The sequence below is a fragment of the Scylla paramamosain genome, chromosome 11 (genome assembly GCF_035594125.1).
Source record: "Scylla paramamosain isolate STU-SP2022 chromosome 11, ASM3559412v1, whole genome shotgun sequence".
In the NCBI taxonomy this organism is placed as follows: Eukaryota; Metazoa; Arthropoda; class Malacostraca; order Decapoda; family Portunidae; genus Scylla; species Scylla paramamosain.
Window position 1 is genome coordinate 10,673,717 of NC_087161.1, and position 25,068 is coordinate 10,698,784.

Consider the following 25,068-nt stretch of genomic DNA (forward strand, 5'->3'; position numbering starts at 1 on the left):
GTTAGGTAAAGTAAGGTTGAGGTTAGGTTTAATGAGTTACATACAATATATCTAAACCAATAAATTGGCAATAAATTAGCATAAATAAGCATGGTAAGATATCCACAACATAGGTATTTTGCCATCGTCTAATTAAAGAAAAGGAAAGAAGACAGTTCTTCATATTACTGCTACAAGTTACCTTTGTTATGAAACTGCTAGCAAATGACAAAAAGCTAAGGAAATGTGCTTCTTATCAATTAATTGGATGAAACTGGCAGGATAAGGCTTATGTCATATTCCAGTTCAAGTTAACTGCAGTTATTACACACATAAGTTGATTCTGTCATTTAACTTATAAAAGTAACAATTAACTAGAAAATAAGCTTACCTGGTCTAAAAATAAGGTGATAATTCTTGACAGGCTACCTGTGTCAGCAAAAGGAAAGGCAAAGACATGGGGTGGCAGTTCCCTCCGAGTGATGCCGTCCTGGGCTAAGTGTCAGAATCTCTTGCAGCTCACAGCAGTTTAATGGTACCACTTTTATGATGACAATCTCTCATCCGAAGGAATCGTTTAACAATACAGCCCAAAGAGCTGGAGATGTTCACACCATTCCTGCACCACACAAAACTCCCAGTACAACAAACTTCCTCCTGTGTTTGTTTGTCTTTCACTTTGGGAATTTTTCTACAGTATCACTCCAAAGATGTCTACCAAGAGGAAAAAGTAATTTTCTATTCCTCAACTCCTCAACTCTCTCTCTCTTCCTGTTTCCTGCCTCCCCCCCCCCCATCTCTCTCTCTCTCTCTCTCTCTCTCTCTCTCTCTCTCTCTCTCTCTCTCTCTCTCTCTCTCTCTCTCTCTCTCTCTCTCTCTCTCTCTCTCTCTCTATGTAAAAGTAAGAATAATCCTGAGGATTGTTAAATAGAGTGAGACTGATTGTAAATGAAAATGGAATTATACAAGAGTAAGAAAGAGTGAAAAGGATGAAGTGAAAAATGACACAGAGCAAATGAGGGGGAGAGAGAACAAGGTATTACTCCCTTATCACCTTATCTCTGACAGATAAGAAGAAGGGGAGGTGACAAAGAGAGAAGTATGAGACATGACAAAAGAGGAAGGGAGAGGAAAGGAAAATTGGGAGGAAGAGAAGTAACCAAGGAAGGAGAGTACATGGGGTAAGGAAGTGGAGGAAGGGTGAAGGAAGAGGATAGAAGGACAGGGAGAAAGTATAAAGAATAAAATATAAGCAGCAAGGGTGAGTGAGTGAAGAATTAGAGAGAGAAAGTACTGAAAAATAAGTATTCTCGTTTCCTATCCTCTACTTCTTTTCACATTTCCTCCATCTGTTCCCTTTCCATTTATGCTCCTTCCATACATTTTCATTCTCATTCAGTCTCATTCTATTTAGCAATCGTAAAGATTGTTCTCTCTCTCTCTCTCTCTCTCTTTCTCTCTCTCTCTCTCTCTCTCTCTAAAATCTGAGTTTCGGCTCTAAATCTGAGTGGGGTCATGTAATTAGTGGGGTGCCACAGGGATCAGTATTAGGGCCATTGTTGTTTTTAATATATATATATATATATATATATATATATATATATATATATATATATATATATATATATATATATATATATATATATATATATATATATATATATATATATATATATCAGTGACTTGGATAGTGGAATTAGCAGTGATGTTAGTAAATTTGTGGCTGACACAAAGCTAGGTAGATTAATTAGGTCAGAATCAGATGCCATCGCCTTGCAGGCAGATTTAGAAAGGATGAATGAATGGATGGACAGATGGCAAATGCAGTTTAATATCAACAAGTGCAAAGTACTTAGTGTAGGTAGAAAAAACCCTCACAGTAGGTACACAATAAACAACTCTGGTACGTTCAGGGTACAAAAAAGATTTAGGAATTATAGTTAGCTCTGAACTCCATCTAGGAAAGCAATACACTGAGGCCAGAAACAGGGCAAATAGGGTATTATGATTAATTTTTAGGAGTGTTAAAAGTAGAAGGCCCAAAGTTAAAGTTATATTTGGTGCTGGTCAGACCTTATCTAGACTATGCTGTGCAGTTCTGGTCCCCACATTATGGGAAGGATATAGGTCTACTAGAACCAGTACAAAGGAGAATCACTAAAAGGATACAGGGGATGATGAGTATTCTTTATGAGGCGAAATTGACGCTGTTAAATCTACATTCTTTAGAGACACGTAGGTTAAGAGCAGACCTGATAGAAGTCTTTAAGTGGTATATGGCTTATAGCAAGGGGGGACGTAAGCAAAATTCTTAGGATCAGCAGCCAGGAGAGAACAAGAAATAATGGGTTCAAGCTTGAAAAATTTAGGTTTAAGAAAGAAATAGGAAGAAATTGGTTCTCAAATGGTGTGGCAGATGAATGGAACGGACTTAGTAATCATCTTGTTACTGCTAAGACACTAGGGAGCTTTAAGAGATTAAATGGGTTTATGGATGGGATGATAGGTGGAAATAGGTAGGTATATTTCATACAGGGACTGCCATGTGTAAGCCTGGTGGCTTCTTGCAGCTTCCCTTATTTCTTATGTTCTTATGTTCTTATGTTCTTCTCTCTCTCTCTCTCTCTCTCTCTCTCTCTCTCTCTCTCTCTCTCTCTCTCTCTCTCTCTCTCACACACACACACACAAACAGCAGCAGAACATATCTTACAATGAACAAGAAAATTGGCAAAATTAAAAGGAATGAGAGTTGAGAGTAAAGACCCAGTCAAAAAACGAGAAGAGAACATAGGAACAAGCAAGGACATTCATTTGGAAAGCTGTGGACAAGAAAGTGAAGAAATGGTGGCACAAAGATGCCATGAAAGATCACTCTCTTCTTATTATTCATTAATGATCTTCTAAACCAATCTTCTTGTCCTATCCACTCCTACGCTGATGATACCACCCTGCACTTTTCCACGTCTTTTCATAGATGTCCAACCCTTCAGGAGGTAAACATTTCACGCAGGGAAGCCACAGAACATTTGACTTCTGATCTTTCTAAAATTTCTGATTGGGGCAGAGCAAACTTGGTACTGTTAATGCCTCAAAAACTCAATTCCTCTATCTATCAACTCGACACAACCTTCCAGACAACTATCCCCTCTTGTTCAATGACACTCAACTGTCCTCCTCTTCTACACTGAACATCCTTGGTCTGTCCTTGACTTATAATCTTAACTGGAAACTTCACATCACATCTCTAGCTAAAACAGCTTCTATGAAGTTAGGCGTTCTGAGACGTCTCCGCCAGTTTTTCTCACCCCCCCAGCTGCTAACTCTGTACAAGGGCTTTATCTGTCCATGTATGGAGTATGCTTCACATGTCTGGGGGGTTCCACTCATACTGCTCTTCTAGACAGGGTGGAATCAAAAGCTTTTCGTCTCATCAACTCCTCTCCTCTGACTGACTGTCTTTAGCCTCTCTCTCACCGCCGCAATGTTGCATCTCTAGTTGTCTTCTACCGCTATTTTCATGCTAACTGCTCTTCTGATCTTGCTAAATGCATGCCTCCCCTCCTCTTGCGGCCTTGCTGCACAAGACTTTCTTCTTTCTCTCACCCCTATTCTGTCCACCTCTCTAACGCAAGAGTTAACCAGTACTCTCAATCATTCATCCCTTTCTCTGGTGAACTCTGGAACTCCCTGCCAGTTTCTGTATTTCCACCTTCCTATGACTTGAATTCCTTCAAGAGGGAGGTTTCAAGACACTTATTCACCAAGTTTTGACCACTGCTTTGACCCTTTTATGGGAGTGGCATTTCAGTGGGCTTTTTTTTTTTTATTGGATTTTTGTTGCCCTTGGCCAGTGTCCTTTCTACATGAAAAAATAAATAAACAAAAAAATAAAATAAAATAAAGAAGGTTTGGTGTTGAGCCTATTGGAACTTGAAGACTACCTAAAGAACAATAAACCACACGTGGTACGTTTAACGGAAACCAATATAAAAGATGAAATAAAGTTGGAATTTGCAAAGGAAGGATATAGCACATGAAGGAGAGACAGAAAAGGAAAGGGAGGAGTAGTGATGATATTGGTAAAAGAGGATATTGTTGAGGAAGTGGAATATGTTGATGGAATGGCAGAAACTTTGAGTGTTGTGATTAAGATTAAAGGAAGAGAAAAAAGGAAAATCATTGTGACATACATACCACCAAAAACTAATGCATGCGAGACGAATAAACTTAAAAGTATGCAACTAGAAGCAAAAAGTAGCACAGAGGAAATGATAAGGAAAAGTAACAAAGTGTTCTTAGAAGGCAACTTCAACACTAAAGGAATTACCTGGGAGATGGAAGTGAAAAAAAAGTCAGGTCATGGAGTGAAAAACTTATGCATGCCATGATGGTGAATACAATGAGACAGTGGGAGAATGAACTCAAAGATGCAGAAGAGAAGAAGAACCATCATGGTTGGACTTAGTTTTTATGAAAACCCCAGAAAGCAGACCAAGTACACATTGTCTGAGTCCACTGGGAAGAAGTGATCATGCAACAATAGAAATATTACTACAGGAGGAAAGCGTTGCACAAGAATGAACAATTTAGAAATAGGACACATAACTATGCTAAGGCAAACTTTGCAGAACACGGTGCATTAGGGGTACACGGTGCAGATGAGGTAGCAATCCCCCCCAGGGCTGGAGGGGTGGGCATATAGCCTCTGTGTCTGTTTCAAAAGCCTGAGGCACTCTCGCAAGAGGTGTTATGCTTGCTAATGATGTTTCATACTACGGTGGGCCTTGTGGAAGGTAGCCAACTGCCTGGTCTAAGGGTGGCATCCTCAGCCAGAATCCTATTGGATGAGAACCTGGTAGGTAGGTTTTGCATCGCCCATGCCGGCTTAAATGACTGTGGGTGTGAGTAGTGCTGGTTTTAACCTGCTACCCTGTCATTCCCCCCCAAGGGGGGATTGTTTGCCATCTAGTATGGTGCTTCTTGTCCGAGCGTGGGAACAGCGGTCAGACAAAGTATGACTCGATTACTTTTTGAGCAATTATAAAGATGGGGTGCAACAGTTTCTACCAAGCAATAAAGCAAAGACTGGGAAGCATGAATGGTATAATGCCAGGTGTCTAGAAACAAAAAAGAAAAAGGGCATGGAAGAAAATGATGGGACAACTGAACACAAATACTAGGGAAGAATACAGAAAGTCAAGGAATGAATATGGTGTAATAAGAAGAGAAGAGAGAAATTTTAAAAGTGACAGTAAGAAAATGCAAGGAAGAGCCCAAACTCTCCTACAGATATGTAAATGAAAAAATGAAACATAGGGATGACATAAACAAGTTAAGAAGAGAAGAAAGAATTTATGAAACTACTGAAAAGATAGGTGAACTAATGAATGAGAGTTTTCAATCTGTGTTTACAAAGGAAACTGATTCTGTGGCACCAAAAGTGGTATTACAGAATGAGGGAATACAGGAGATACAAGTAAAGAGACATGAAATCAAGAAACTGCTGGAAGAGCTGGATGTTAGAAAAGCTATGGGACCAGATCAAGTAAATGGATGGATATTAAAATAATGCAGAGAACAAATGGAGGAACCCATATGGGATAATAATAATCAACAGCTTGTTGAAAGAAGGAAAAGTACCAAGGAAATGGAAAAGAGCTAAGATAGTCCCAATATACAAAGGGGGAAATAAAATGGAATCATTAAATTACAGACCAGTGTCACGAACAAGTATTGTAACCAGGTTTTGTGAAATAGTAATTAAAGATAGATGTGTGCAATATTTAAAAGATGAAAAGATAATTAGAGTAAAGCAATTTAGATTCAGGAAAGGGAGATCCTGTGTCACAAATCTACTGAGCTTTTATACAAGAGTAATAGATGGAGTGCAAGACAAGGATAGATGGGTTGATGTGGTATACCCGGATCTCAAAAAAGCATTTGATAAAGTTCCCCATAAAAGCCTTATGTGGAAATTAGAGAATGAAGGAGGACTAAAGGGAGTAACATTGAGATGGATGGACGATTATTTACAAGGGAGGCAGATGAGAACAGTAATCAGAGACACTAATTCAAGTTGGCATGAAGTGAAAAGTGGGGTACTGCAAGCATCTGTGTTGGCACCTATTATACACTGTGTAACAAAATTTCTCTTTTGTCTTGTGCTTGGTCCTAAACTAAAATTTTCCAGTTATTTCCATCTAAAGAAAATATAAAAAAGTTATTTTAATCCTAAAAATTTGCATTTTTGCCTTATTTCATTATAGAATGGGTTACTATTGGTTTTCATGTCAGGTAAAGACCTTTGCAAAATCTCAATTGCTTATCTAATTGCTTTTGAAATGTTGCAAAAAAGTTAAAACAATGAAAGAAAGAATATAAAGTGTTCTAAAGATTTTAAATCTTAATAAGATCATTCTTGAACTGACCAGATCTAGCAAGAAATCTTTCATATTTAAAAGAATTTGCTTACATTTCAGAAATCTGAAATCTTCTAGAATGTTCTACCAGACACTTTTAAAAGATTTTAGAACATTCTATTCAGTGTGAACATTTCCAGAATATTCTAAAACTTTCTAGAATACAGTGGAAATATGTAGAAGTACCAAGAATTTTCTAGAATCTACAAGAATTTTCTAGAATGATTCAAAGTATTCTAAAGTAGGTTGAAGAATATTCTAGAAAATTTGAGAACATTCTAGAACACATTCTAGAAATATTAAGAAAATTCTTGAGTACTACTTGACAATATAAAATTAGGGGCTTGCAGACCACCAATCAGTTCTGCCTTGGCTGTCTCAGAAGATACATCACAAGAGGTGAAATGGCATCAAGCAGCTGCAATCATTCTCCAGATGCATTCTGCTACATATGCGGTCAATTCATCAAGACAAGAGCAAAGAAGTTCTCTGTGACGGCATCTTGAAAATGGTGAAATGTAGCCATTTTGGGGCAAAAAATTCTTTTAAAAGCCACAAAAGCAAAGTTTGACAAGAATAATGGACATTTTCTATCATTTTGCAATGAAAAGCATTGGGAAATAACAGTTGCATGTCAAAGACAAAAATTGTGTAACATAATGTTATGTTTCAAATATATGTAAATGATATAACACAGGATCTAAATAGTTATATAAACCTTTTTGCTGATGATGCAAAAGTAATGAAAATAATAAAAGATGAAAATGACAGCAAGGAGTTACAAAAGGATATTGACAAGATACATGCATGGAGCCAAAGATGAAAAGTAGAATTTAAAAATAAAATGAATAAATAAAAAAGAAAATAAAAAGAAAATACGTGTGGAAAATAGGAAAAAGTAGAAAGAGACCTTCATGAAATTACAAAATGGGAGGAGAAATAATGACCAAAAGTAATGAAGAAAAAGATTTGGGAGTAATGATCCAGGAGATACTATCACCTGAAAGGCACATAAACAGAATATTCGGCTCTACAAACAGCTTGTTAACAAACATTAAGGAGGTGTTTAACTATTTAGATAAAAAAAAAAAATGAAAAATTATAACAAGCATGATATGGCCTAAATTGGAGTATGCATCAGTAGTTTGGGCTCCACATAGAAAAAAAGATATATGGAAATTGGAAGGAATACAAAGGATAGTGACAAAGATGGTACCAGAAATTAAAGACTTAAGCTTTGAAGTAAAACTTGAAGAGATTGGATTACCAACACTACAAGAGAGAAGAGAAAGAGATCTGATAACAATGTACAAATTAATAAACAATATAGAAAAATAGACAGTAATGACTTGGTACCACAGAAGAAGGAGGGAGGAAGATGGAAGAGGGGGCATGGGAAGAAAATAAAGAAGAGTGGATGTTTGAGTGACATAAAAAAATACAGCTTTGCGTATCAAACTATTGAAATCTGGAATTATTTGAAGGAAGAGGTGGTTTTGGCAAACAGTATACACATGTTTAAAGAGAAATTGGATAAGTATGGTTATGGAGACAGGACAAAATGAGCTTTGGCTTGTGCCCTGTACAATACAAGTAGGTAAATACACCTGGTTTGGCCCAGAGTGCCGCGCTGCCGCTGATGCCAAGTATTGTGCCTGGCGTGCTTTGAAGAGGCACCCCAGTGTCAGAACCAGGCAAAGGCACAGAGCGGCTACAGCGTGCATGACAGCCACCCAGGAGTGGGCCATGGATGAGTGGAAGGCGAACCTCAGGAGCAAACTGAGGGGTGGTCAGGTCGGCAGCAAACGTTGGTGGAATCTCATTAAGGAACAACAGGGTGACACGCGGGGATGTTCGGTGCCTGCTCTCATCCGGCCAGACGGTAGTGTTGTTCAAACCGCCACAGACAAGGCGAATCTCCTGGCCGCCCACTTCGCCGCAAAAATGTGCATTTCCGAACCAGAAAAAACGCCACAAATACTACCACAGATAGTGAGTGAAAAAATAATGAGCATAGAAACCAGTGAAAAAGAAGTGAAAGTGCTGCTTCGAGACCTGGACGACAAGAAAGCGGTGGGGCCTGAGAGCATCAGCCCCCGCCTGCTTCGACAGTGTGCTGAGGAGTTGGCGTGCCCTCTCGCCGCCATCTTCAATAATAGCTTGAGGAGCAGCACCTGGCCCAACTTGTGGAAAGTGAGCAGTGTGGTGCCAATTCACAAGAAAAGCTCAAAAACCGAAGCAAAAAATTACCGTCCTGTGTCCTTGTTGCCAGTGCTCAGTAAAGTGTTGGAAACGATAGTGGCCTCGAGACTCACGCAGCACCTTGATAGGCACCACCTGCTGAGCAACAGACAATACGGCTTCAGGAAGGGGAGGTCGGCGGGAGACCTGCACCTGCAACTCACGAGTGAGTGGAGCGCTGCCCTGGACAGGGGCAAGGCCGCCCTTGTCGTCGCTCTCGATATAGAGGGAGCTTTTGACAAAGTTTGGCATCCGGCGCTCGTCACCAAGCTCTACGCTGCCGGCGTGGACGGGCCGCTCCTCAAACTCCTCGAGAGTTACCTGAGGGACAGACACTTCAAAGTGACCGTCAATGGGCGTGATTCCAGGCTTCATCCCATCAGAGCGGGGGTCCCACAGGGTAGCTGCCTCGGCCCTCTGCTCTGGAATGTTTATATAAATGACCTGCTGCACCTTATCCCGAGCACGAGAGCATACGCGGATGACCTCACCCTGTCTCTCTGCTACGGTCCTGAGGAGGAAGACGCCACTGTCAGCACGCTGAACGCCACTCTAAGCCGCATAGCAGCGTGGGGCGAAAAGTGGAAAGTAAAATTTGCGGCACACAAAACGCAGCTGCTCACCATCTCCAGACTCGGGACGGCCCCACGCCTCGTCTTCCAAGGCGACACGCTGACCCCACAGGACGAGGTGGAGGTGCTGGGGGTCACATACGACAGAAAGCTGTCCTTCAGATCCCACATAGAGCGGCTCGCCAGGGAGGCCTCAGGGAAGCTGGCATCCCTGAGGAGAATGTAACCTCTCCTGGACAGTAGGGGAATGGAAGTCCTCTACAAAGCCCAGGTTCGCTCGTCCCTGGAATACGCATGCCTGTCATGGGGAGGGTGCGGCCAACAAGCACCTGTCTCCACTGGACAAGGTACAGGAGAGGGCGGCAAGGCTCATCAGAGAGGCAGGACACCAACCAGCATTACAGAGTCTCCAACATCGGCGTGACGTGGTGGGACTCACTGTAATGTTCAAGGTGCAGCTACAGTGTGTGCCGCACCTACAGTCACTCCGGCAGCCTCCCCGACTGGCCCAGGTCACAACCAGAGCCGTCACCTCAGCCCCGGAGGAACTGCTGCAAACCCGGTGCAGGACATGGCACCACCAAAGACAGTTTATTTACACTTATGTGAGCTGGTGGAATAAACTCATAGCCAGTGAGCAAAACATTGAAAATATTGTGAACTTGACAACGCAAAATTTTAAATGTAAAGTGAACGAGTGGCTGACACAATACAGACAGCAGTGATAAAAACAGAGAGAGGCTTTTAGATAGGTAACATTAACTATGTAACCTTTAGTCTCTAAGTTGTCACGATATTCCATGTAATGTAGTGGTGACACCCTCTGTAAATTATGATGTATTTGGTATAAATAAAAAAAAAAAAAGAGAGAGAGAGAGAGAGAGAGAGAGAGAGAGAGAGAGAGAGAGAGAGAGAGAGAGAGAGAGAGAGAGAGAGAGAGAGAGAGAGAGAGAGAGAGAGAGAGAGAGAGAGAGAGAGAGAGAGAGAGAGAGAGAGAGAGAGAGAGAGAGAGAGAGAGAGAGAGAGAGAGAGAGAGAGAGAGAGAGAGAGAGAGAGAGAGAGAGAGAGAGAGAGAGAGAGAGAGAGAGAGAGAGAGAGAGAGAGAGAGAGAGAGAGAGAGAGAGAGAGAGAGAGAGAGAGAGAGAGAGAGAGAGAGAGAGAGAGAGAGAGAGAGAGAGAGAGAGAGAGAGAGAGAGAGAGAGAGAGAGAGAGAGAGAGAGAGAGAGAGAGAGAGAGAGAGAGAGATATGGAAAGAGGGAGGGTGGGTGGGATAGATGGAAGGATGGAGGAAATGGTGAGGGATGGGGGAGAGAGGGAAGGCAGAGGAAGGTAGGAAAGGTGGAGGGAAAGTGGGAGGAGGAGGGCAGGAAAGGGGGAGATAGGAAAGGGGAAGAGATTTGAGAACAAACATACACACATACACATTAGTGACAGAGGAAGTCAAAAGTTGGAAAGAAGAGAGAAAACAACAACATAAGGTGGACATGGAGATAATAAGGCAACAAGAACATAATAAGGCCATGGAAAAGCAAGTGATTGAAATAATAAAGGAAAAAAAAAAAAAAATCTTGTGAGACATGGTACAGAGAAAGATGTGTGTGGTGGTATTTGGGGTCAAGGAGAAGAACCTACCCATGAAAACAGCTAAAGAGAAAAAAGAGGCAAAAAAAGGCTAAGGATATTATAGCAGAAGTGGTGAGGGCAGGAAAGGAGATAGCTGAATAAACTGAAGAGGCTTATAGAATTGGAAAGTACGACAAAAATGGAACAAGACCAATGAAAATAAGATTCATGTCAGCAGCGGAACATGTTACAAAGAACAGGAAAAGTGGCAAAAGTAGAAGGAATAAGGGGAATATGGAGAAAAAGAGACATAAACAAAGAAGAGAGAAGTAAACTGAAAGAATTGAGAATAAAGGCCCAGTCAAAAAACATGGAGAAAACACAGGAACAAACGAGAAGATTCATTATGCAGGTTGTGGACATGAAAGTGAAGAAATGGTGGTACAAAGATGCCATGAAAGATCACCAAGTGGAAGCTTAAAATATATATGGTTTGGTGTCAAGCCTATTGGAACTTAAAGACTACCTAAAGAATAATAAACCAGATGTGGTATGTTTAATGGAAACCAAACTGAAAGAGGAAACAAAGATGAGATTTGCAAGGGAAGGATATAGCACATGGAGGATAGACAAAAAAGGAAAGGGAGGAGGAGGAGTGATGATATTGGTAAAAGAGGATATTGTTGTTCAGGATGGAATGGTGGAGACTTTGAGTGGTGTGATTAAGATCAAAGGAAGTGATAAAAGGAAAGTACTGTGACATACATACAACCAAAAACTAATGCATGGGAGACCAATAGATATAAAACTATGCAACTAGAAACAAGAAACAGCATAGAGGAAATAATAAGGAAAAGTAACAAAATGCTCTTAGTAGGCGATTTCAACACTAAAGAATTAACTGGGAGGAGATGGAAGTGAAAGAAAATGTCAGGTCATGGAGCGAAGAACTTATGCATACCATGATGATAAATACAGTGAGACAGTGGGTGAACAAACCTACAAGATGCAGAGAAGAAGAAACCCAGAAAGTAGACCAAGTATACATTGTCTAAGTCCAATGGGAAGAAGTGATCATGTGACAATAGAAATGGTACTACAGGAGGTAAGTGTTGCACAAGAATGAACAATTTAGAAATGGGAGACAGAACTATGCTAAGGCAAATTTTGCAGAGTTTAATAAATTTTCTTGAAAAAATAAATGGAAAGAGCTATTTGAAGGTAAAGTAATGCAAGAAAAATATGAGATATTTTTGAGCATGTATAGCAACAGTTTGTACCAAGTTATAAAGTGAAAATTAGGAAGTATGAATGGTATAATGCCAGGTGTGTAGAAACAGAAAAGAAAAAGGACAAGACATGGAGGAAAATGATGAGATAACTGAACACAAATAATAGGGAAGAACACAGAAAGGCAAGGAATATAGTATAATAAGAAGAGAAGAAGAAAGAAATTTTGAAAGTGACATAGTAAGAAAATGCAAGGAAGAGCTGAAACTTTTCTATAAATACAGAAATTGAAAAATAAAACATAGGGATGACATAAACAAGTTAAAATGAGAAGGAATAATTTATGAAACTAATGAGATGAGTGAACTAATGAATGAGAGTTTTCAATCTGTGTTTACAAAGGAAACCAATTTTGTGGCACCGAAAGTGGGAATACAGGAGATACAGGAAAAGAAAAGAAATCAAGAAACTGCTGGAAGAGCTGGATGTTAGAAAAGCTATGGGACCAGATCAGGTAAATGGATAGGTATTAAAAGAATGCAAAGAACAAATGGAAGAACTCATATGGGATATAATTAACAGCTTATTGAAAGAAAGAAAAGTACCAAGGGAATGGAAAAGAGCTAACATAGTCTCAATATACAAAGGGGGTAAGTAAAATGAAACCATTGAATTATAGTTCAGTGTTGCTAACAAGTATTGTAAGCAAGCTTTGTGAAATAGTAATTAAAGATAGATGGGTGCAATATTTAGAAGATGAAATGATAATTACAGAAAAGCAATTTGGATTCAGGAAAGGGAAATCCTGTGTCACAAATCTACTGAGCTTTTATACAAGAGTAATAGATGGAGTGCAAGAGAGGGATGGGTGGGTTGATGTGGTATACCTGGATCTCAAAAAAGCATTCAATAAAGTTACCCACTAAAGCCTCATGTAGAAGCTAGAGGATGGAGGAAGACTAAAGGGAGCAACAGTGAAATGGATGGAGGATTATTTACAAAGGAGGGAAATGAGAACAGTAAACAGAGACATTAATTCAAGTTGGCACAAAGTGACAAGCGGGCAACTACAAGGATTTTTTTTTTTTCTTTTTGTAGGAGGGGCACTGGCCGGTGTTGGCACCTGCTATATTTCTAATATATACAAATGATATGACAGAGGATCTAAATAGTTATATAAACCTTTTTGCTGATGATGCAAAAATAATGAAAATAAAGGATGAAAATGACTGCAAGGAATTACAAAAGATATTGACAAGATACATGCATGGAGCCAAAGATGTAAACTAGAATTTAATGCCAGAAAATGCCACATGTTGGAAATAGGAAAAAGTAAAAAGAGACCTTCATGGAATTACAAAATGGGAAGAGAAATAATAATAAAAAATAATGAAAAAAAGATTTCGGAGTAATGATTCAGGACACAATAAAAATGCCCGAAACACTCGAGCGGGAGGTAACTGCACTCCAGCACTTTTTTCGTTAGTCGGGAGGGAAGAAGGGGTAGTGAGGAGAAGGCAAGGGGCAAATTAGTTAAATCTAGAAAGGAAACTAGCTTAGGGATGGTGAGAAATAGCTTAAGTATTTACTACACAAATTGTAGAAGTATTCTGAATAAAATAGACTTGCTTAGAGGAATAGCGAGTGTAGAGAAATTTGATATCATTGCTTTAACTGAAACTTGGTTAGATATGTCAGGAAAAGTATTTAATCCAGAGGTTAAGATAGATGGGTATACAATGTTCTATAAAGATAGAGAAAACAGGAGAGGAGGAGGTGTCGCATTATACGTTAGGGACACATTACAGTGCTGTATGAACAATAGAATTAAAACAGATAACAAAGCAGAGTCGATATGGGTAGATATTAAGGAAGGATCGCAGTCAGTAGTACTAGGGGTAGTTTACAGACCACCGACCAGTACAGAGGAAATTAACACCTCACTGTGGCAGGAATTAAATAGAGCAGGCAGGTACAGTCAGGTATGTGTGGTAGGAGATTTTAATTTTAGGAATATCGACTGGAGTCTGATTGTGGGTAACAAGGAAGCAGAGGAATTCCTTAAGGTAATTCAGGATAATTTTTTAAAACAGGTAGTCGTAGAACCCACAAGGGGGAATAATATTCTAGATTTAATTCTTACTAACAGGGAGGAAGCAGTCACGCAGGTAGAGGTTGGAGGACAGCTAGGTAACAGTGACCATAGGGAAATTAGGTACAATCTAGAATGGGAAGAAACTGTTAGAAATAAAAACACTAGTAAAATACCTGACTTTAGGAGAGCAGATTTTGAAGAATTAAAAAGGTACCTCCAAGGAGTGGACTGGCAAAGGATGCAGGGTGAGGTCAGGTCAGGGACGGAGTTCAGAGAGATAAGGCAGGATGAGGGAGGTGAGGTGAGGCTCCAGAAGGGAGGAGGAAAGAGGAAGGGGGGAGATAGGTGTGAGTATGTTGGAATGTCAGGTCATGCTGAAATGAGAGAGGTAAGGTCGAGGCGAGTTGATGAGGGAGGGGAGAGGATGGTAGGGAACGAGATGAGGGGTTTAGGTGAAGTAAATGTAGATGAATTGTATAAATATTTCGTAGATAAAGTTCATACAGGTCAATTAGCAAATATCCCGTATAAAACAATAAGATCACAAAAAAATGACCCTAAATGGATGACTGCTAGGTTAAAGCATTATATAGGGCGTAAGAGAAGTATATATAAGAGATTAAGGGCAGGTGAGGAAGTTTTAAGGACACAGTATAATGAATTAGTTAGAACAGTCAGGAAGTTAACGAGGAAAGCTAAGGACAATTATGAATTAAAGGTAGCCAGCCAGGCGAAGACGGACCCCAAGGGATTTTATCAGGTATACAGGACGAAAAATAAGGATACTGTAGGTCCATTAAAGGCAGCAGATGGGGAGCTGGTTAGTTCTGGGGAGGAGATTAGTAAACTTCTGAATGATTATTTTTTAACTGTCTTCACTCAGGAAAACATGCAGGATATGCCAGATAGTGAACAGGTGTTTAGAGCAGATGAGTATGAGAAGCTGACGGATATTTCCATAACTAGGGAGATAGTGGAGCAGGAGATAGATAGGCTAAAAAAGTTCAAGTCACCAGGACCTGATGAAATATATCCCAGAGTACTGAAGGAATGTAAAAAGATTATTAGTGAGCCGTTAGTTTCTGTCTTTAGGAAATCACTGGAGTCGGGTGAGGTACCAGTAATGTGGAGGCAGGCTAATGTAGTACCCATCTTTAAGAAAGGGGATAAAACTTTAGCGTCTAATTATAGACCTGTCAGCTTAACTTCAGTTGTAGGTAAAATGTTAGAGTCAATAATAGCCAGGAACATTAGGGAACATTTAGACAAACATAACTTGATAAATCAGTCACAGCATGGCTTCACGAAGGGGAAGTCTTGCCTGACAAACTTGTTAAGTTTTTACAGTAAGGTGTACGAGGCAGTAGATAATGGTGATAGTTATGATATCTTATATCTGGACTTTAGTAAAGCATTCGACAAGGTGCCCCATCAAAGGCTCCTGAGAAAGGTTAGGGCGCACGGGATAGATGGGAAGGTGTTAGGTTGGATAGGGTCATGGCTTGGTAACAGGCGACAGAGAGTGCTAATAAACGGCTCGAAATCCGAGTGGGGTCATGTCATTAGTGGGGTGCCACAGGGATCAGTATTAGGGCCATTATTATTTCTAATATATATCAATGACTTGGATAGTGGAATTAGTAGCGATGTTAGTACATTTGCGGATGACACAAAGATAGGTAGATTAATTAGGTCAGAAGCGGATGCCATTGCCTTGCAGACAGACTTAGATAGAATGAATGAATGGACGGATAGATGGCAAATGCAATTTAATATCAATAAATGCAAAGTGCTTAGCGTAGGTAGAGGAAACCCACACAATAGGTACACATTAAACACCCAAACTCTGGTAGGTACAGGGTACGAGAAAGATTTAGGAGTTATAGTTAGCTCTGAACTCCGTCTAGGGAAACAATGCATAGAAGCCAGAAACAAGGCAAATAGGGTACTAGGATTCATTTTTAGGAGTGTTAAAAGTAGAAGGCCGGAAGTAATATTAAAGTTATACTTGGCGCTGGTCAGACCTCATCTAGACTACGCTGTGCAGTTCTGGTCCCCACATTACAGGAAAGATATAGGTCTATTAGAATCAGTACAGAGGAGAATGACTAAAAGGATTCAGGGGATGAGGAGTATTCCTTACGAAGCGAGGTTGAAGCGGTTAAATTTACATTCTCTAGAGAGACGTAGGTTAAGAGGGGACCTGATAGAAGTCTTTAAGTGGTATAAGGGTTATAACAAGGGAGATGTAAGCAAAATTCTTAGGATCAGCAACCAAGGTAGAACAAGAAATAACGGGTTCAAGCTTGAAAAATTTAGGTTTAGGAAGGAGATAGGAAAAAATTGATTCTCAAATAGAGTGGTAGATGAGTGGAACGGACTCAGTAATCATGTAGTTAGTGCCAGGACACTAGAGAGCTTTAAGAGAAGATTAGACAAGTTTATGGATGGGGATAACAGATGGAAATAGGTAGGAGTGTTTCATACAGGGACTGCCACGTGTAAGCCTGGTCGCTTCTTGCAGCTTCCCTTATTTCTTATGTTCTTATGTTCTTATGTAATATCACCTGAAAGGAACATAAACAGAATATTCAGCTCTATGTACAGATTGTTAACAAACATTAAGGTGGCATTTAACTATTTAGATAAAGAAATGATGAAGAAAATTATAACAAGCATGATACATCCTAAATTGGAATACACAGCAGTAGTTTGGGCTCCACATAGAAAAAAAAAAATATGGAAACTGGAAAGAATAGTGACAAAGATGGTACTAGAATTGAAAGACTTAAGCTATGAAGAAAGACTTGAAGAGATTGGATTACCAACACTACAAGAGAGAAGAGAAAGAGGCAACTTGATAACAATGTACAAATTAGTAAACAATATAGAAAGAATAGATAGAAATGACTTGATACCACAGATGTAGGAGGAAGAGAGATGGACAAGGGGGCATGGGAAGAAAATAAAAAAGATTGGATGTTCGAGTGACATCAAGAATTACAGCTTCCCATATAGAACTATTGAAATCTGGGATGATTTGAAGGAAAAGGTGGTTTTGGCAAACAGTGTACACATGTTTAAAGAGAAACTGGATAAATATGGTTATGGAGACAGGACAAAATGAGCTTTGGCTCATGCCCTATACAACACACACACACACACACACACACACACGCACACACCAGCCAGCTGATCAGATGTGAGTACTGTGCTCCTACAAGATTCAGCTATTTATCGTGGTTACTTCCTACTACTTTCATCAAGGATGCCTAGATATGTGCACAAAGGGAAGTGGAGCTGCTAGTGTGCGTCCTGTCTCAAAATTATTCTGTAAATGTGTTTGTTGTAGTGGGAAGTGGGTAGAGAAGATTTCAACCGTGGCGCCATGGATAAAGGTAATGTAAACAAACCCTTATCTACTCGTACTCCAACTCTGCAACCTGGAGGTATTTCTATAGAAACCCCTCTGGGGTTAAGGAAACTTGGCAAGTCAAATGGAATGGGGGATTTCTTGGGATTTAAAGAAGAGAGAACAAATATGAAAATGATTATTAATGTTGAGAAAGAGTTAAGAGAGTTGATTGGTGGAATTTTTGAAAAGCAGACAAATTAATCAAAGACAATAATGACCTGAGAAAGAAATGTGAAGAATATGATAGTGTTCTATAGATAAACAGTAAGATGAAGGTGAGTTTGGAAAAACTAAAGGAAGAGAACACCGTGCTGAAGGTTAAGTGTAACAGCCATGAAGTAACCGTTACAAAAACTAAATGTGACATATACAAATGTGAATGGCCTGATCACAGCAAGTATTGAGTTAAATGAGTACCTCAAAAGAGATTAACTTGATATCATGGGGCTAACAGCGATATAGCTGGACAAATCTATTGACGGTTTAAACATAGGTGATGGAAAATATATTTGGAAAAAAATGAGAATAAACAAACAATGAAGAGGAGTTATGATTTTAACCAAGAAAGACCTACATGTTCTGTCCACCTCTCTAACGCAAGAGTTAACCAGTATTCTCAATCATTCATCCCTTTCTCTGGTAAACTCTGGAACTCCCTGCCTGCTTCTGTATTTCCACCTTCCTATGACTTGAATTCCTTCAAGAGGGAGGTTTCAAGACACTTATCCATCAATTTTTGACCACTGCTTTGACCCTTTTATGGGACTGGCATTTCAGTGGGCATTTTTTTATTAGATTTTTGTTGCCCTTGGCCAGTGTCCTTCCTACATAAAAAAAATAAATAAATAAATGTGAATGAAGTAGTTTATGAAGAAATAACGTTGAATTGATTAAAGTAGAGATTCAGAACAAGGGTAAAGCCACGAAAAACTTTGCAGTGATATATGTACCCATGGAACACTGAAGAACACAAGGAAATTAAAAAAGAAACATTATCAGATATGAAGGAACTTATAAGCCACTGCGAAAACCTGACCATCATGGGAGAGACTCCAACTGTAAAGAAGTAAATTAGGAGAAGTGGACAATTGAAGGAAGTGATGAATCATGGGGGAGTGAAATGTTGAAATTAGCTATGGAAAACACTTTAACACATTGGATTGCAACAGATACAAGATTTATGAGTGATGATTTTTTTTTTTTTATGTAGGAAGGACACTGGCCAAGGGCAACAAAAATCCAATAAAAAAATGCCCACTGAAATGCCAGTCCCATAAAAGGGTCAAAGCAGTAGTAAAAAATCGATGAATAAGTGTCTTGAAACCTCCCTCTTGAAGAAATTCAAGTCATAGGAAGGTGGAAATACAGAAGCAGGCAGGAAGTTCCAGAGTTTACCAGAGAAAGGGAAGAATAATTGAGAATATGGTTAACTCTTGCATTAGAGAGGTGGACAGAATAGGGGTGAGAGAAAGAAGAAAGTCTTGTGCAGCAAGGACGCAGGAGAAGGGGAGGCATGCAGTTAGCAAGATCAGAAGAGCAGTTAGCATGAAAATAGCAGTAGAAGACAGCTAGAGATACAACATTGCAGTGGTGAGAGAGAGGCTAAAGACAGTCAGTTAGAGGAGAGGAGTTGATGAGATGGAAAGCTTTTGATTCCACCCTGTCTAGAAGAGCAGTATGAGTGGAACCTCCCCAGACATGTGAAGCATACTCCATACATGGACAGATAAAGCCCTTGTACAGAGTTAGCAGCTGGGGGGGTGAGAAAAACTGGTGGAGACGTCTCAGAACGCCTAACTTCATAGAAGCTGTTTTAGCTAGAGATGAGATGTGAAGTTTCCAGTTCAGATTATAAGTAAAGGACAGACCGAGGATGTTCAGTGTAGAAGAGGAGGACAGTTGAGTGTCACTGAAGAAGAGGGGATAGTTGTCCGGAAGGTTGTGTTAAGTTGATAGATGGAAGAATTGAGTTTTTGAGGCATTGAACAATACCAAGTTTGCTCTGCCCCAATCAGAAATTTTAGAAGGATCAGAAGTCAAGCGTTCTGTGGCTTCCCTGCGTGAAATGTTTACCTCCTGAAGGGTTGGACGTCTATGAAAAGATGTGGAAAAGTGCAGGGTGGTATCATCAGTGTAGGAGTGGATAGGACAAGAAGTTTGGTTTAGAAGATCATTAATGAATAATAAGAAGAGAGTGGGTGCCAGGACAGAACCCTGAGGAACACCACTGTTAATAGATTTAGGAGAACAGTGACCGTCTACCACAACAGCAATAGAAAGGTCAGAAAGGGAACTTGAGATGAAGTTACAGAGAAAAGGATAGAAGCTGTAGGAGGGTAGTTTGGAAATCAAAGCTTTGTGCCAGACTATCAAAAGCTTTTGATATGTCCAAGGCAACAGCAAAAGTTTAACCAAAATCTCTAAAAGATGTACAGTACTGTCTGCAAGTTTGCAATAAATAGGTTGATGTTGCAGGTCACAAACATTGAAATTGCAAACTTTGAACCATTATTCTTATGGGGAAAATTGAAAACTGTCAACATCTCATCAGAAATGTGCAATATGGCAACGTGATTAAGTAAATTTCTTAAAGCAAACTGTTGGAATAATTCATTTCAGCCCACCACAATATACATACACCTCTCTCTCTCTCTCTCTCTCTCTCTCTCTCTCTCTCTCTCTCTCTCTCTCTCTCTCTCTCTCTCTCTCTCTCTCTCTCTCTCTCTCTCTCTCTCTTTTCTTATCATGGATAGTGTAGGAAAAGGAGGTGGGTTAGTAGGAAGGCACAGCAGGACAATAAAGGAAAAAACAGTATGAGTGTACAGGTGTACGGTGTACATAGGATTTCGCTGTCACACAGAACCAAACACACACATGGCAGCAGAGGAGCTGACAGGACATGTTTTCTAGTGCTCTGCAGATAGAAGGACGGAATGACATAAATCGCTCATGGTGGAACAAGATATGTTATGAAGACCCTGGAATACCTAGGTGGTAAATAGGGAGAGGAAAATCAGTACCGTGAGTATAGTTATTCTGTCTCGAGGAAAGTTTGGTTTGTTTACATTTTGGATAAAGATGACAGAAGGCGGCACCCCAAGAGGTTCATTTGAAGATTTTAGTGGAGAAGAAAGAGAACTAAATTATAGACTGCAATGTAGAAAAATTCTGCATAAGGAAGAAATGATGGACAAGTTATTGGAGAGAATAAAGACAATGGAGGCACATCAGAAAGTAAGGAGTTGGGGACTATTACAGCAAAGTTGACTTGAGATAGAAGAAAAAATGAGAAGTTAAAGGTGGAAAATGACTGTTTAGAAACAAATAAAGGAAAAAGTAGAAACTGCTCAGAAAGGAAATGAGGAAATGAAGGCAAGCGAAAAGGATGAGGAAATGAGACAAAGTAAGTGGTTAAATGAACGTAAATTTGAAGAAGAATCACTAAAGAAAATAACAGAACAACAAGAAAATGAGAAAAAAACCTGAGACAGAAAGTGGTAAATGTTATTAAAGAAGAGAAAAAATTAGTGAGACACCATAGAAAAATATAAAAAGGTAATTGTATTTGGTTTAAAGGAAGATAAAATAGTAAGCAGAATTCAAAGAGAGAAAAAGGAAAAGAACATGTTGAATAAGTTACTGAAAAAAGTGGTGGGTGAAGACAGTCAAGTAGTAAAGCAAGTGGATGAGTTCCATAGAACTGGGAAATATGAAGAAGAAAAAATGAGACTCATAAGAATAAGGTTTGCAACACAGAAGAAGTAATTAATGGGTCTTGGAGGTCGTCTGGAGATGAAGAATAAAGGAATGTATGGATAAACAGGGATATGGATGAGACTGAAAGGTTGAAGCAAAAGGAGCAAGTAAATGAGGCTAAACAAAAAAGCAAACAACGAATGGAGGAGAAGTTTTTCTAGAGAGTAAAAAATATGAGAATAAAGAAATGGTACATCAAATAGTAAGTAAAGTATGTTACACTAATGTTAATGGATTAATGTCAACAAAGATGGAATTAAATGAGTTATTAAAAAGAATTGCACCAGATGTTGCTGTATTATGTGAGACAAAATGGAAAAATGAATGGGAACTCCTGATATTGGTGATGATAAATATGATTTATGGATGAAAAGTAGAAGTGACAAGGGAGGAGGAGTGATCATTATCACTAAAAAGAGTATTAAAGTGGAGAGGGTAATAAAAAGTGAAGACAAGTCTGAAATTCTACAAGCGATGATTAAAAGTGGAAATGGAAGGATAATGAATTATGTAGGAGTATATGTGCCACCTATGACCAATGCTTTGCAAAAAGAAGAACATGAAGAGATGTTGGTAGATGTGTTACAAGGTCTTGAAAAGACAGTGATGGATAGTAGCGATATAGTTATTGTTGGTGATTTTAATTGTAAGGAGATAAACTGGGAAACACTGACAACTACTGGAAGTGAAAACTCATTGAATAATAATCTGTTAAACTGGGTGGTGGAAAACTTACTAACTCAATGGGTAGATTGTGATACAAGATTTAGTGGAAAAGATAAACCATCAAGACTTGATTTAGTGTTTACAAAGGACATGGAAATTATTGAAACCATACACTATGGTGTTGATGGAATTTAAATTGAAAAATGAAAATGTAATCATAGATGAAAATTATAAGGTGAAAAGATTTAAATATAGTAAAGCTGATTTTAAAAACTTAAGAAAATATTAAGAAAATACTTTATTGCCGTGACGCAGAAGATGTTCGGGAAAAATGGGATGAATTTATAAGGATATATAATTCTGCTGTGGAGAAATTTGTACCTAGAGGAGGAGTAAGATGTAGAAAGGGTAGGGAATGGTTCAATACAAAATGCAAAGACGCTAGAAATTGTAAGCTAAATGCTTGGAATAGATGGAAGAAGAGGAAAACTGAGAGCAGATGGGAGGAATATATTGATGGTAGAAATAAGTACGTTGAGATAATAAGAATGGAGAGAAGAAACTATGAAAGAGATGTAACAGATAAGTGTATAAATGAACCCAAACAGTTCTTTAGACATATTAATGGCAAGATGAAGAAGAAAGGTGTATCAAGATTGAAAGTTGAAGGAAAAATCTATGAGGATGCACAGGACATGGCAGAGGTTATGAACAATAGTTTCAGATCAGTATTTACTGTGGAAGGGGAGTTTGTTGCTGGAAGGAATAAGTTGGTGAAAAATATATTAAGTACAGTCTCAGTCAGTCATGAAAAAATACTTAAGATGATGGAAGAACTTGATGTAAATAAAGCAACTGGTCCAGATGGATTATCAAACTGGATACTGAAGGAATGTAGAGAACAACTGGCTGATAAAATTCACAGTTTAGTGATGACATCACTATCACAGGGAAGAGTACCGAAAGATTGGAAGAGAGCAAATATTACACCAATATTCAAAGGAGGAAATATGGAAAACCCATTAAATTATAGACCAGTGTCCTTGACTACTGTTGTAGGAAAACTATGTGAAACAACAATAAAGGAAAGATGGATGGAACACTTGGAAAGAGATAAAGTTTTGGTAAATTGTCAATTTGTATTTAGGAGGGCAAGATCATGCTCCATGAACTTATTGTCCTTTTATTTAAGAGTAGTTGATATTGTGCAGGAGAGAGACGGATGGGTGGATGACATCTACTTAGGCTTGAAGAAAGCGTTTGACAAAGTACCAAACCGAAGATTGCTAAGGAAGATAAAAAAATTATGGAAAAATTGGAGGAAGACTGCTGGAGTGGATGGAGGATTATCTGGATGATGGAGAGATATGAATAGTAATACAAGACTAGAATTCATCTTGGCTGAAAGTAACTAGTGGTGTCACACAGGGGTCAGTGTTGGGACTGATAATGTTTGTAATATATGTGAATGACATAAATGAACTTATTTGCAGATGATGCTAATCTGATGAGAAGGGTAGAAAATGTAAATGACTGTGTGGTACTGCAAGATGATTTAAATAAGATAAATAGATGGAGTAAATCTTGGCAAATGGAATTCAATTTAAGTAAATGTAAAGTTTGGTAAGAGTAAGAAAAGAATACAATATCATTATGAGATGGATGGTGTGAAGTTACAAAAATCAAGAGGAAATGGATTTGGGTTAACAGTTACTGAAAATTTGACTCCAGACAGACACATTGATAAGATTACAGGAGAGATGATGAATTTGTTAAAAAGAATAAGAATGGCATTCTCATATTTAGATGAAGGAATGATAAAAAAGTTGTTGATTTCCATGATAAGACCAAGACTGGAATATGCAGCAATGGTGTAGTCTCCTCATATAAAGAGGAATATTATAAAATTAGAAAGAGTATAAAGAGCAGTCACTAAGATGGTTCCAGAGTTGAGTAAGTTGACCTATGAAGGGAGATTAAGAATGTTGGAAATTCCTACCCTTGAAAATAGGAGACAGAGAGAGGGGATTTAATAAACATCTATAGAATGATAAATGGTATGGAAAATGTGGACAAAGAATATTTTATAACTTTAGACACACAGAGTACAAGGGGACATAGTAAGAAGCTGAAGAAAGTTAACTGTAAAAGAGACATCAAGAAGTATAGTTTTCCTCACAGAAGTGTGAACAAATGGAATGAACTCAGTGAAGATATTGTCAATGCCATAACTGTCCATGCTTTTAAGACCAAACTGGATAGATAAAGAGGCGGGATACTATGAGATTAATCTCCTCCTGTAAACCACAAATAGGTAAATACAACTAGGTAAATACAACTCTCTCTCTCTCTCTCTCTCTCTCTCTCTCTCTCTCTCTCTCTCTCTCTCTCTCTCTCTCTCTCTCTCTCTCTCATTATCAATGCATTTATGGCTTCATTCATATTGTTTAATCAATTCTTTATTCCATATCATCATCTCTTTATGTGTCTGTTCATTTTCCTGCATTCCTTTTCCCTGCTTTTCTCCATTCCTTCTTTCCTTCTCAGCTTCATTCCCTCAGAGTCTGATGGTCCCTTCCATCTTTATTTTATACTCATTCATTCATTCATTATTTGAGAGAGAGAGAGAGAGAGAGAGAGGAGAGAGAGAGAGAGAGAGAGAGAGAGAGAGAGAGAGAGAGAGAGAGAGAGAGAGAGAGAGAGAGAGAGAGAGAGAGAGAGAGAGAGAGAGAGAGAGAGAGAGAGAGAGAGAGAGAGAGAGAGAGAGAGAGAGAGAGAGAGAGAGAGAGAGAGAGAGAGAGAGAGAGAGAGAGAGAGAGAGAGAGAGAGAGAGAGAGAGAGAAACAATGGCAGGGGGCGGTAGTGTTGTGGTGGTGACGCCACAGTGCGCCCTGATGTCATGACCCTCTCTGCCCTGTAAACAAAAGTGGAAACCACCACTTCCCCTGTTTCTCAATGCGTACGTCATCCACAAAGTTCGGGTCATATTGCAAATTCAATTTTCAATAAAAATCCTATTTTTTGGTCCCTATTGCAAACTCAGTGAATCGCAAACTTAAAACTCACAATCCTGGAGACTGGACTTGGTTTTCATGAAAGACCCTGAAATTATAGAAAGTGTAACCTATGACT

The 25,068-nt window shown here is 39.0% G+C and overlaps 2 protein-coding genes across 12 annotated transcripts in view; one reads left to right on the top strand and one right to left on the bottom strand.

Annotated features, from left to right (window-relative positions):
* Positions 1 to 25,068, bottom strand: part of LOC135104938 (thioredoxin domain-containing protein 16-like) — a 428,690-nt gene that overhangs the window by 62,037 nt on the left and 341,585 nt on the right. The window lies entirely within an intron of this gene.
* The window catches only part of LOC135104939 (uncharacterized), a 116,740-nt gene continuing 92,046 nt past the window's right edge, over positions 375 to 25,068 (top strand). For both annotated transcript variants that reach the window (XR_010270613.1, XM_064012739.1), the window contains exon 1: positions 375 to 1,160. Coding sequence is in view for 1 of the 2 variants with exons in the window: in XM_064012739.1 (XP_063868809.1) it covers positions 1,081 to 1,160 (80 nt within the window). In the remaining variant the exon portion in view is untranslated. The remainder of the gene's footprint in view (positions 1,161 to 25,068) is intronic.